The sequence below is a fragment of the Capra hircus genome, chromosome 21, assembly GCF_001704415.2.
Source record: "Capra hircus breed San Clemente chromosome 21, ASM170441v1, whole genome shotgun sequence".
NCBI lineage: Eukaryota > Metazoa > Chordata > Mammalia > Artiodactyla > Bovidae > Capra > Capra hircus.
The window spans coordinates 56,276,139-56,290,342 of NC_030828.1; the positions used below are offsets into that span (position 1 = coordinate 56,276,139).

Below are 14,204 nucleotides of genomic sequence, written 5' to 3' on the forward strand. Positions count from 1 at the left end.
TTTTCCCTTCCTTGTCTTTTCAGTTCAGTCGCTCAGTCATGTCCAACTCTGCGACCCCATGAATCGCAGCCCGCCAGGCCTCCCTGTCCATCACCAACTCCCGGACTTCACTCAGACTCACGTCCATCGAGTCCGTGATGCCATCCAGCCATCTCATCCTCAGTCGTCCCCTTCTTCTCCTGCCCCCAGTCCCTCCTAGCATCAGAGTCTTTTCCAATGAGTCCAACTCTTCTCATGAGGTGGCCAAAGTACTGGAGTTTCAGCCTCAGCATCATTCCTTCCTTCCAAAGAAATCCCAGGGTCGATCTCCTTGCAGTCCAAGGGACTCTCAAGAGTCTTCTCCAACACCGGAGTTCAAAAGCAGCAATTCTTCAGCGCTCAGCCTTCTTCACAGCCCAACTCTCACATCCTTGTCTTTTAGCCACCGCCATTTTGGACTCATGTTTCCTAGTCTACCTACCTAACAAACTTAACTACTGAACCCCCAGGAAAGTCCCTGAATAGTGTCTTTTAAAGAGCAAGTTTTAAATTTTGATAAAGTATGTCTTGGTTTTAAAAACTGGCACATGCTTTATACGTTATATTTAAGAATCTTTGCTAACCCCAAGGTCACTAAAATTTTTGGTTATTGATTTTTAGCAAATAAAATCCTACCATATTCTTTTTAGAGATCCTTTGAAGCACAAGGTTTGAAAAAAATTTCTGAATAAGTTGGGCTATGATTCGGTGACTATTTTTTAATCACTATGTCTGTTATCAAAATGGGAGAGATTATTTCAGCCCCAAAAGGATCACACTTGAAATTCTTCATATTAAATAATGAGTGTTTTTATTTCTCTTATAATTTAAAAAACGTGAACATTCTGTAATTTAGCTGTAGCCATTACTTCCAGGTGACTTCTTCATTAGGTTTCAATTCCCTGCATAGAAAGACAAAAAAAAGGAGAAGCAAAAGTGTAAAGAAAACTTTTATGAAAGGAATAAAAGGGAAAGTCATGAGAATATGAATTTGGTGTTTTATATTGTATTAAACCGACCCATTCAAAAATTATTAGATTGAGAATATTCATTCTATTCTCTTGTGATTTTAAACCTTTTACCACCTTCAATTTCATTTTTCCAGATTAAACAACTGTAATTTCTCATTAGTCTATAGGAAAGCAATTATCCTCTCAGTGACTTCATTTAATGTTTTAGACCCTTTGTAGCTCATTTTATCTGTCTCGAAATCCCTAACTATGAATCTCCTCTGTACATCTCGGTGGCTGCTGCTCGATTCTCTTGTCCTGTGAACTTCCTTCTTCCCAGCATCACAGCCAGTGGCGCATACCCTGTCTTGCTAACTCTAACTCTGCTGCGAAATAAGCCATCTCCAGAGACACAGTGGGACAAGGCGGCTGCCAGTTGCTATTTGATCACCCAACCATCCTGCCTAAAGCTCTTGAGGAGTGTTGCTTAGGCCAGTGCCTCAAGCCATTAGTGCTGTTGATTTCAGCTACATCATGGACTAAGTAAGACAGTATATGATAATATATGTTAAAGCTGCATACAGAATAGGCTTTGATGAGATGGTATAAAACTGTTTCTACATTCAAATGTACCTTGAAATAAAAGACTTTCAAAGATCTGAAACAGCCTGTTCAGAAACTAAAGACTTGTTTACACTGCAAAAGTAATCATACTGCTTTATGTAAGGGCTTTGGAGGAGCAGGAATTACCCCTTCTGTTTATTTCTGGCACAAATGACATTAAGAAGATACTTCCAAAAGCTGACTGTTGGTTCAAAAAAATACAAAAACTAACCTTTTATATAACAGACTCTTGTTCCGGAAGGCAGCTAGTTTTTCATCATTCTTCCTGTCTAGATAATATCCAAAGACAAATCCCACAGGGACAAGTACATGTATCCAGTGGTCACGCACAACCTGAAGTAAGTTCATCATGAATGCTATAAAAAACAAAAAACCCTGAAATATAGCCACTTTTAAAATATCTTTCAAATCACACCTGAAACAAGAAAATAGCTCTAAATATAGGAGATAGATCTTAAAAGCATAATAAGCCTCTTCAGAATGTAGTATATTACTTAAAAATCTACTTAATGAAGATTACATAGGTGACAATGAGTATGAAAATTACCCTGCACTAAAGTCAGTTTATTAATTTTCAAGTTCCACCAGTGATCTGATATATCACAGGAATGAAGAGACTATTAAAAAATTCTACCTGCAAAAGCTGAGTATTTTCACCCTTCTAGAGAATTCCAGAGAGAGAAGAAGAAGAAGAGAAGGCAGTGGCACCCCACTCCAGTACTCTTGCCTGAGGAATCCCATGGATGGAGGAGCCTGGTAGGCTTCAGTTCATGCAGTCGCTAAGAGTCAGACACGACTGAGCGACTTCACTTTGACTCTTCACTTTCATGCTTTGGAGAAGGAAATGGCAACCCACTCCAGTATTCTTGCTTGGAGAATCCCAGGGACGGGGGAGCCTGGTGGGCTGCCGTCTATGAGGTCGCACGGAGTCGGACACAACTGAAGCGACTTAGCAGCAGCAGCTGCTGATTTAAAACTTTTACACATGTAAAAATTTTTAGATTTTAGCATAGCTCACAATGTTAAAACTGATATAACAATAATATTGTCAGAAGCAGAATTCTTTAAAGCTATGATTATTGAAAACTATTTTTTAAAACTGATTTTAGAAAGGAAATGAAAACATGAGAAATTTTTTTAAGAACCATCCTGAATAATGTCACAGTAGATCTAAATATCGAATAACTCTACAAAAGATGCGGAGAGAAGGGACCTTACTCTTGTAGAATGACTACTAGGCATCAGAGCCATAACACAGTCCAATATATAACATGAAAAATTATTACTCTTATTTTACAGATAACAAAACAGTTTAACCCAAATAGGTATTACATATAAAGCTGGAATTCAAACACAGGTTCATCCCAAAGGCCTGCTGCTGCTGCTGCCAAGTCACTTCAGTCGTGTCTGACTCTGTGCGACCCCATAGACAGCAGCCCACCAGGCTCCCCCGTCCCTGGGATTCTCCAGGCAAGAACACTGGAGTGGGTTGCTATTTCCTTCTCCAATGCATGAAAGTGAAAAGTCAAAGTGAAGCCGCTCAGTCATTTAGCAGTCCCATGGACTGCAGCCCACCAGGCTCCTCCATCCATGGGATTTTCCAGGCAAGAGTACTGGAGTGGGGTGCCATCTCCTTCTCTGTCCCAAAGGCCTAGATCCTCCTATTATACTGAAATGCCTCTCATAGAGACCCATCCCCAAATTGACATTGGCATTTGTGGTACTTAAGACTTATTAAGTTTTTAAGAGTTTCCAGGGCTTCCCTGATGGTCTAGTGGTTAAGAATCTGCTTGCCAATGCAGGGTACACGGGTTCGATCTCCGGTTTGGGAAAATCCCACATGCTGCAGAGAGACTAAGCCTGTGCGCCGTAACTACTGAGCCCATGTGTTGCAACTACTGAAGCCTGTGTGCCAAGGGCCTGTGCTCTGCGACGAGAAGCCACCGCAAGGAGCAGCCTGTATACCGCAATGGAGTAGCCTCTGCTCGCCACAACCAGAGAAAGCCCACATGCACAACAAAGGCCCAATTTAAAACATAGTGTTTCAAGAGTTTCCAAAAGGCAGAAGAGGATGACACCTTTATAGAAGAACTAGAAGTCATCACATGGAAAATGAATCTGCACTAATTCAACGGAAACATAGCTGAACCATCAATTTTCTGTAAAAATTTGGATCTAAAGATGAAATACATATGTATGCACATGAATCTATAATGAATAAATGTTATATAATGTCTGAGAAGACATGGCAACATCCCAGAAAGAGAATACATTACTGCTAATAAAAGGGCTTAGCTATGTTTGGGAAGAAGCTGTGCTTTCTTATCTTAGCACTCAACTGTGCTAGGATTATGTAGACTGGATTCCTGCCTCTCCTAAGAAACTGGTTCTCACACACATTCTAATTATTTCTCAAAGTCTACTCACTAGAGGCACTGAGTTAGGAAACAGACATGAAGTTAAAAGTCACACAACTATTATACACTGCTTTCATAGAGTATAGTATTACACACAGCAGATTCCAGTCTGAGTATCAGAGATCTAAGCAACACTACCTTGTTCCTAGTAGGTGGTGGTTTTCTTAGCATTGTACCTCCCCTAAATAACATTATTTGTATTCAGATCTTTAAGACCTATTTAATAAAACACTCAGGAACTTTTTGTGATTCTGATCAAGTTAGCCACTTGTTTTTTATAAACTTGAGCCAGTCAAGTATGGGAATAACCATGTGTGCCTTAATCAAATTATGTAACCTGGAAAGCACTAACCTACAAATACTAGACAATATAGGTCTCTAGAGAAGTCCTATATTGTGGAGAATTGGAGAAGGAAATGGCAACCCACCCCAGTGTTCTTGCCTGGAGAATCCCAGGGACGGCAGAGCCTGGTGGGCTGCCACCTATGGGGCTGCACAGAGTCGGACACGACCGAAGTGACTTAGCAGCAGAGAAGTCCAGGGGTCATCTGTTCTTCCACCTGTCGTAAGTTTCTTAAGAGGTGTCAATTTTAACCCTCAGCACAGCTGACTGTTAGATAACCGTACCATCACTGCCTGGACAGACAGGAATTTGAGCAAACTCCAGGAGATAGTGGCTTCCCTTGTGGCTCAGACAGTAAAGAATCTGCCTACAGTGTGAGAGACCTGGGTTCGATCCCTGGGTTAGGAAGATCTCCTGGAGAAGGGAAAGTGAAGAGGAGCTAAAGAGTCTCTTAATGAAAGTGAAAGAGCAGAGTGAAAAAGTTGGCTTAAAATTCAGCATTCAGAAAACTTAGATCACAGCACCTGTTCCCATCACTTCATGGCAAATAGATGGGGAAACAATGGAAACAGTGACAGACTTTATTTTCTTGGGCTCCAAAATCAGTCACTGCAGATGGTGACTGCAGCCATGAAATTAAAAGATGCTTACTCCCTGGAAGACAAGCTATGACCAACCTAGACAGCATATTAACAGGCAGAGACATTACTTTGCTGACAAAGGTCCATCTAGTCAAAGCTATGGTTTTCCAGCAGTCATGTATGTCTGTAAGAGCTGGACCATAAAGGCGGCTGAGCACCTAAGAACTGATACCTTTGAACTGTGGTGTTGGAGAAGACTCTTGAGTCCCTTGGACTGCAAGGAAATCCAACCAGTCAATCCTAAAGGAAATCAATCCTGAATACTAATTGGAAGGACTGATGCTGAAGCTGAAACTCCAATACTTTGGCCACCTGATGCGAAGACCAGCTCATTGGAAAAGACCCTGATGCTGGGAAAGATTGAAGGTGGGAGAAGGGGACGACAGAGGATGAGATGGTTGGATGGCATCACCGACTCAATGGACGTAGGTTTGAGCAAGCTCTGGAAGTTGGTGAGGACAGGGAAGCCTGGTGGGTTGCAGGCCATGGCGTCACAAAGAGTTGGACATGACTGAACGACTCAACAACTAGGAGATAGCCAAGGACAGGGAACCCTCGTGTGCTGCAGCCCAGGGCGTTGGAAAGAGTTGGATACAACTTAGCGACTGAACAACACCACAACACTGCACCAACAAAAATATTAATTGCTGACTCTTGGTCCAAGACTTTAGCCCATGGCCACCTGTGGGCTAATAAGCCATTACTGTTTGCACTCTTCTAACAGGGCCAGCAATGGCACCCCACTCCAGTACTCTTGCCTGGAGAATCCCATGGACGGAGGAGCCTGGTGGGCCACAGTCCATGGGGTTGCTAAGAGTCGGACACGACTGAGCAACGTCACTTTGACTTTTCACTTTCATGCGTTGGAGAAGGAAATGGCAACCCACTCCAGTGTTCTTGTCTGGAGAATCCCAGGGACGGGGTAGCCTGGAGGGCTGCTGTCTATGGGGTCGCAGAGTTGGACACAACTGAAGCGACTTAGCAGTAGTAGCAGCAACAGGGCCAGAAGGCATTTCTGTCTGCCGTCTGACAGAACATGGTCCACTGGAGAAGGGAATGGCAAGCCACTTCAGTATTCTTGCGTTGAGAACCCCATGAACAGTATGAAAAGGCAAAATGATAGGATACCAAAAGAGGAACTCCCCAGGTCATTAGGTGCCCAATATGCTACTGGAGATCAGTGGAGAAATAACTCCAGAAAGAAAAAAGGGATGGAGCCAAAGCAAAAACAATACCCAGTTGTGGATGTGACTGGGGATAGAAGCAAGATCCGATGCTTTAAAGAGCAATATTGCATAGGAACCTGGAATGTCAGGTCCATGAATCAAGGCAAATTGGAAGTGGTCAAACAAGAGATGGCAAGGGTGAACGTCGACATTCTAGGAATCAGCGAACTAAAATGGACTGGAATGGGTGAATTTAACTCAGATGACCATTATATCTACTACTGAGGGCAGGAATCCCTCAGAAGAAATGGAGTAGCCATCATGGTCAACAAAAGAGTCCGAAATGCAGTACTTGGATGCAATCTCAAAAACGACAGAATGATCTCTGTTTGTCTCCAAGGCAAACCATTCAATATCACAGTTATCCAAGTCTATACCAACCAGTAACACTGAAGAAGCTGAAGTTGAACGGTTTTATGAAGACCTACAAGACCTTTTAGAACTAACACCCAAAAAAAGATGTCCTTTTCATTATAGGGGACTGGAATGCAAAAGTACGAAGTCAAGAAACACCTGGAGTAACAGGCAAATTTGGCCTTAGAATGCGGAATGAAGCAGGGCAAAGACTAATGGTTTTGCCAAGAAAATGCCCTGGTCATAGCAAACACCCTCTTCCAACAACACAAGAGAAGACTACACATGGACATCACCAGATGGTCAACACTGAAATCAGATTGATTATATTCTTTGCAGCCAAAGATGGAGAAGCTCTATACAGTCAACAAAAACAAGACCAGGGGCTGACTGTGGCTCAGATCATGAACTCCTTATTACCAAATTCAGGCTCAAATTGAAGAAAGTAGGGAAAATCGCTAGACCTAAATCAAATCACTTATGATTATACAGTGGAAGTGAGAAATAGATTTAAGGGCCTAGATCTGATAGATAGAGTGCCTGATGAACTATGGAATGAGGTTCGTGACACTGTACAGGAGACAGGGATCAAGACCATCCTCATGGAAAAGAAATGCAAAAAAGCAAAATGGCTGTCTGGGAAGGCCTTACAAATAGCTGTGAAAAGAAGAGGTGAAAAGCAAAGGAGAAAAGGAAACATATAAGCATCTGAGTGCAGAGTTCCGGGAAGAGACAAGAAAGCCTTCTTCAGCGATCAATGCAAAGAAATAAGAGGAAAACAACAGAATGGGGAAGACTAGAGATCTCTTCAAGAAAATTAGAGATACCAAGGGAACATTTCATGCAAAGATGGGCTTGATAAAGGACAGAAATGGTATGGACCTAACAGAAGCAGAAGATATTAAGAAGAGATGGCAAGAATACATGGAAGAACTGTACAAAAAAGATCTTCACAACACAGATAATCATGATGATGTGATCACTAATCTAGAGCCAGACATCTTGGAATGTGAAGTCGGATGGGCCTTAGAAAGCATCACTACGAACAAAGCTAGTGGAGGTGATGGAATTCCAGTTGAGCTATTTTAAATCCTGAAAGATGCTGCTGTGAAAGTGCTACAGTCAATATGCCAGCAAATTTGGAAAACTCAGCAGTGGCCACAGGACTGGAAAAGGTCAGTTTTCATTCCAATTCCAAAGAAAGGCAATGCCAAAGAATGCTCAAACTACCACACAATTACACTCATCTCACATGCTAGTAAAGTAATGCTCAAAATTCCCCAAGCCAGGCTTCAGCAATACGTGAATCGTGAACTCCCTGATGTTCAAGCTGGTTTTAGAAAAGGCAGAGGAACCAGAGATCAAATTGCCAACATCCGCTGGATCATGGAATAAGCAAGAGAGTTCCAGAAAAACATCTATTTCTGCTTTATTGACTATGCCAAAGCCTTTGACTGTGTGGATCACAATAAACTGTGGAAAATTCTGAAAGAGATGGGAATACCAGACCACCTGGCCTGCCTCTTGAGAAATCTGTACGCAGGTCAGGAAGCAACAGTTACAACTGGACATGGAACAACAGACTGGTTCCAAATAGGAAAAGGAGTGCGTCAAGGCTGTATATTGTCACCCTGCTTATTTAACTTCTATGCAGAGTACATCATGAGAAACGCTGGACTGGAAGAAGCACAAGCTGGAATCAAGATTGCCGGGAGAAATATCAATAAACTCAGATATGCAGATGACACCACCCTTATGGCAGAAAGTGAAGAGGAGCTAAAGAGCCTCTTGATGAAAGTGAAAGAGGAGAGGGAAAAAGTTGGCTTAAAGCTCAACATCCAGAAAACGAAGATCATGGCATCTGGTCCCATCACTTCATGGGAAATAGATGGGGAAACAGTAGAAACAGTGTCAGACTTTATTTTGGGGGGCTCCAAAATCACTGTAGATGGTGACTGTAGCCATGAAATTAAGATGCTTACTCCTTAGAAGAAAAGTTATGACCAACCTAGATAGTATATTCAAAAGCAGAGACATTACTTTGCCAACAAAGTTCTGTCTAGTCAAGGCCATGGTTTTTCGTGTGGTCATGTATAGATGTCAGAGTTGGACTGTGAAGAAGGCTGAGCGCTGAAGAATTGATGCTTTTGAACTGTGGTGTTGGAAAAGACTCTTGAGAGTCCTTTGGACTGCAAGGAGATCCAACCAGTCCATTCTGAAGGAGATCAACCCTGGGATTTCTTTGGAAGGAATGATGCTGAGGCTGAAACTCCAGTACTCTGGCCACCTCAAGAGAAGAGTTGACTCACTGGAAAAGACTCTGATGCTGGGAGGGATTGGGGGCAGGAGGAGAAGGGGACAACCGAGGATGAGATGGCTGGATGGCATCACGGACTCGATGGACGTGAGTCTGAGTGAACTCTGGGAGTTGGTGATGGACAGGGAGGCCTGGCGTGCTACGATTCATGGGGTCGCAAAGAGTGGGACACGACTGAGGGACTGAACTGAACTTACTCTGACAAGAAAAGATAACCATGCCCCACGAGCTCTTGCTTAATACAGATTCTCAAAGAGACTCTGCAGATAAGGCAGTAGGAATGACAGATAAAAGGATTCTTTACACTTAGAACCCAGAGTCGGAGTCAATCACCATGATGGATTTCCCTGATTGCTCAGTTGGTAAAGAATCCACCTGCAATGTAGGAGACCCTGGTTCCATTCCTGGGTTGGAAAGATCCCCTGGAGAAGGGAAAGGCTACCCACTCCAGTATTCTGGAGAATTCCATGGACTGTAAAATCCATGGGGTTGAAGAGTTGGACATGACTGAGAAACTTTCACTTTCACTATGATGGAAGCTATTTCCATCCCTGAGAGAAGAATGGCAAATCCTTCCCCCAGAGGCATTTCATATTACAGCTGCAGAATCTCCTACTACGTAATGGGCTTTGGGACCAGTGAAATGGAACGTAAATTGTCCTGCATATGTCACTGCAAGTGGATGACCTGGAAAGACAAAGACTGATGAACATAAAAAGTGAGCTAGATGTCTGGTAGAAACCAACATCATTCTGTAAAGCAATTATCCTTCCGTTAAAAAATAAACAATATTTTAAAGACAGTGAGCTAGAATGATCCCCTTGAGAAGGGATAGGAGGAGGAGTGTAGACAGGTTCATGGTCACAGGCCCAAGACCGTAAGATGGCTCTATTTGATGGACGGAGGGCAGGAAGCATCTGGGACAGTCTCTAATGAGACAAGTCTGCTGCTGCTGCTAAGTTGTTTCAGTTGTGTCCGATTCTGTGTGACCCCATAGACAGCAGCCCACCAGGCTCCCCCGTTCCTGGGATTCTCCAGGCAAGAACACTGGAGTGGGTTGCCATTTCCCTCTCCAATGCGTTACAGTGAAGTCGCTCAGTCATGTCCGATTGTTAGTGACCCCATGGACTGCAGCCTACCAGGTGCCTCCGTCCATGGGATTTTTTAGGCAAGAGTACTGGAGTGGGTCCATTGCCACTGCCTTTTCCAAATGAGACAAATCTAGGTATGGATAAAGAGTGACATCCACACGGGTGCCCTCAAGGGCACTGTACATATTACTAGTGTCTTCTTTATATGAAGACTCAATAAAAATTTTGCTTCTACTTCAGAACTGAGAGTAGCTATGGTATTCCTGAAAGAAAGAAAGAAAAAAAAAAAAAACCTAAATGGTTTTTAGTCTTCTGAAGTCAGGTTATTTTGGTATCCTCTGATACCAAAATTATCCAAAAATTTCTCCCTACTTTTTGAAAAAGCTGACTTTTAGAGCATTCTCTGTCAGGCATGGTTCTTAACTGCTTTTCATAATCCCCAATTCATGTAATCCTTACGTTACTATATATGCATTAACTAATGCCATGTCCCCAGTGAAGCAGGAATACTTTTTTCAGATGAGGAAGTCCAGGGACAATCAAGTTGTCTAAGGTCACAGAAGCAGTAAGTGCCAGAACTGGGATTAATACCCAGGCAGTCTGGTTCCTTGGTCCATGCTGCTTATTCATGCTTTTCTGTCTTTTGCATTAAGTATAAAGGTCAATATGTACATTAATCTTACTCTTGGCTTATCTTATTTTTCCTACTGAAAGCATAACTTGAGATATTACAAGTTTCATTCCAAACCACTGCAATAAAGCGAATATAGAGATAAAGTAAGTCATGAGAATTTTTTGGTTTCCCAGTGCATATAAAAGGTTGCCACACACCTTCAGTTTGTAAAAAGTGCATTATCTGTGAAGCACGATAAAATATTTGCCTTATTACCTTTTCTTCAACACAATTTTTCCCGCTTAACATCTATAAAGAAAACTGTATATGGTATTATTTTTTTGAGTCCTCCTAAATCCACACCGGAAAAACACGGATGGTTAGACATTAGTCCTTACAGCAATTTATGTGTATTGATCCAAAGTGTCGACTTAACCTATAAAAAAATCAGTTCTGGATGCAAGGAGAAACTGAACTCTTTGAGGTCCGGAACCTCGACTGAATAACATGTACACTCTAAAAATCAAGAACAAGTATTACTTTCTTAAAAACTACATTTTAAAAAAGTGTGTATTTGGGGGCTTGGCGGCTCAGGAGGGTTTGAGACTTAAAAGACAGTAAGGTTAGTTTCCAATCCTGAATAACGAGGAAGACAGAACTCTGAAACTTGGACGAATCGGAAATGCTGGCGGAGAAGCTGCCCCTTCCAGGCTGTATAGCCCGGGAGCTGTGATCCCTGTCTGGGAGCTTTGATCCCGGCCGGTTTCCCCTCCGGTCCCATAACATCTAAAGATGTTTTCCAGTTAGGACAACCTCAGAATACGCTTTCCCAAAAGCGCCAGGCGGGAAGCATGAGCGCAGCCTCCCACCTTAAAGTCCGCTCCTTTCCTTTCTCGGTCTCCTTCGCCCAGAAGTCTCAGGAAGCTGTCCCAGCCCCGAGGAGGCCCAGACCAGCCCAACCCCGGTGCACACGCCGCCGCCGAGCGCTTTCCTAGAGGTGCACCCTCCCCGCCTGCACAACGGCGAGAGTCCCCGCTTCGACTGCCCTGGACCCGAGACCCACCTGCGGCCTCTGAGCCAACAACGACCCCGCGACCAAGGACAGCGGCGAGCGCAGGCACTCGCGCCGGCGGAAGCGGCGGCCTCGGGACCCACCATTAGCCGCGTCCGGTCCGTGAGAGGGGTGGCTCCGGGAAATCATATTTCCTCTTCCTTTGACTTCTCGACTCTTCTCATATTTATTTTAGCTTCAACACGTTATAAATCCTTGAGAAGTGAAACTTCGGCCCCAGGTGATGAGACTCGGTGAAGCGCCACCCGCTTCCTCCAGTTTTGTCTCCCCCCGCCGACCCCCAAAGATGGTATCACCCCGTGTCTCCCCGCCTTCGCGGGGTCGCCATCAGTTTCAAAATGGCGGCGGCCATTGCGGGGCTTCTCCTGGCTGATCGTCACCGGCGCTGCTGAACCAACGTCAGCTTTTCTCGCTCTTGAACGTGGATTCGATTAGGGGGTTGGGAAGGGCAGTGGACCACGTTAGGGGAGGACTGATGAGGCAAGTGGGGGCGGAAGGAAGCTGTGCGCCTTTGGATGGGGGATGGGGGTCTCGGCCCTCGGGGAGAGCCCGGCTCCGACTCCGCCCGGGTCTCCGCGCGGGGACGTGCCCCCCAGGGCTTCGGGTGCGACCGTCCGGGTCGTTCCTGGTGGAAGTACTCAGGGAGGGAAAGACAGTGACTTCTCCATGGATCCAAAGCTCCCAGTCTTTCGTGGCAGTTCCTACGATTCACTCCCAAGCTCTCCTTCCCTCCTTTCTGCCGTTTTCCGCCTCCCTTTCAGTCTCTCGATGCTGGAGGAGTTAATCCGACGCCAGCTTCGGTTCCTTAACTTTTTGGCTAACTTGTTCTCAGCCCCCTTCCTCTAGGTCTTCCCGTCGTCTCGCACTGAGAGACGACGAGGCTACTGGGCACAAAATAGGCGTTCTTTTTAGTTAATCGACTCCATAGACCTTGAAGACGTTACCATGCTTTTGAAAACTGTCCGCAACCCCACTCCCCGACCCTCCCCCGATCCCTGCATCGCCTTTGCGCGCTCCCAGCGTCATCACTCCATTTACATGCTCAACGGTAAACAGGAGGTCAGAATAATTTTAACTCCGGCAGGTCTGGCTTCCTGTGACCTGGCGAACGTGCGTTATCAATTGCCCGTGCTCTGATTTTTTTTTTTTTTTTTAAATTTTAGAGCCTCTTGGAGCCTTTTATGAAACTAATGCTCTCCGGAACTGACCAAGAGGAGACTTTTCTCACTCGAGCTCCAGAGCTAACCCAGACTCTTTCGTTTTCCCTTAGATTTTTGCATGGTTCCCCTTTGTTGTCATCAGCATATGCAGCCCTTATTGAGAACGAGTGGCTGTGACAGATAATTGAGGTGAAATGGTCAGCAATCCCCGCCTAGAAGGAATTTATATGGTGAGGATTCATTCCGTTCAGTACACATTTGTGTTGCTTTGAGCCTTGTGCTTGGCATTGGCGATCAAAAAAAAGATTCATTTTACTCTTTCCCCATTCATTTAACATCCATTCAACATACACGCTTTGCACATACATTCTTTGTGCCCACTTGTGTTAACTAAAAATGAAAAACATCGCCTGGAGACACCAAAATAGCTTTCAGTTGAACTGGATCATTAAGTGTCAAAAGGAAAGTACTAAAATCAGGAAAAGGTCGTCCCTGGATACAGTACAGAGATGCAGAGACTGGAGAAGTTTTGGCTTACTTAGGGAGAGCAGGAGAAAGCAGCCTTGAGCATGCAGTGCAAGGGTGGGTGGTGAAGCAAGAGGGAGAGTAAGGTAAACTTGGGAAGGACCTTGCTTTCCAAGGAAGGTGTTCAGACCTAGTAGTTAGCTGCAGATCACAAGAAAGAGGCGTGAAGATATTTGTTTTTTAGGATGGTCTGTGATTGCTTTGTGGAGAATCAACTTGGAACAGAAAAACTAGATGAGAGGAAATTGCAGTCATTCAGGTAAGGTAATGGGTGCCTCCTCTGAGGCAGGAGAATAAAGGATGTCCGAGAGACTTCTGAAATGTCAAATAGGGTTTAACTGATGGGAGCCAATTTGGTGATCAGAGGGTGACTTAATTTTTAGTCTGGGAGATTAAGTGGTTGGTGATACCATTAAAATCAAGTCTAAGACGTGAATGTAAAAATAGTATGATGCGAGCTTGCACTTTAGGAGTGGCAAAGCACAGTCCAAAGCATTGATTTTAGAGTCTAGACTTGGGCTATTACAGTAGCCACTAGCTACCTGTAACTGTTGTGCACTTGAAATTGTGGTTGGTTTGAATTGAGAGGTGTTGTAATCATAAAATACAATGAATTAGTACCAAAATTCATTAATGTCTTAATGACTGCATGTTGAAATAATATTTTGGAAATATTGGGTTAAATAAAATTAACTTCACAAACTTCAGTGTGACTGTGAAAAAATTTTAATTACGCTTGTGGCTTGCATGATATTTTTGTTGGACAGAGCTGTTCTAGTCTAGACTAATGATACAGGGATTAGTGATGATGTTAGATTTGAGCTGGGCCTTAAGATGGTGATAGTGGTGATCT

General features: G+C 43.9%; 2 protein-coding genes across 4 annotated transcripts in view; one reads left to right on the forward strand and one right to left on the reverse strand.

Moving 5' to 3' along the window:
- Positions 804-11,751, reverse strand: NDUFB1 (NADH:ubiquinone oxidoreductase subunit B1). The gene is made up of 3 exons (XM_018066582.1): positions 11,658-11,751; positions 1,804-1,948; positions 804-920 (listed from the first exon to the last, which is right to left on the reverse strand). Exons 2-3 carry the CDS (start codon positions 1,941-1,943, stop codon positions 884-886), a joined length of 177 nt encoding a protein of 58 aa, XP_017922071.1. The 5' UTR covers positions 1,944-1,948; positions 11,658-11,751; the 3' UTR covers positions 804-883.
- The window catches only part of CPSF2 (cleavage and polyadenylation specific factor 2), a 35,279-nt gene continuing 33,061 nt past the window's right edge, over positions 11,987-14,204 (forward strand). Inside the window, exons 1-2 of one of the 3 annotated variants that reach the window (XM_005695330.2) lie at positions 11,987-12,146; positions 12,937-13,056. The gene's annotated coding sequence lies outside the window, so the exon portion shown is untranslated. Of the gene's footprint in view, positions 12,147-12,936; positions 13,057-13,560; positions 13,611-14,204 lie in introns of those variants that run through there. The other 2 variants (XM_005695329.3, XM_018066392.1) reach the window with 2 other exon arrangements.

Bases quoted from the DNA above. Each gene is read 5' to 3' on its own strand.
- NDUFB1 (XM_018066582.1), bottom strand. From the start codon at position 1,943: ATGATGAACTTACTTCAGGTTGTGCGTGACCACTGGATACATGTACTT. The intron at 921-1,803 runs GTTAGTTTTTGT...CTTTCTATGCAG, and splicing joins AAGAGTCTGTTATATAAAAG to GGAATTGAAACCTAATGAAG.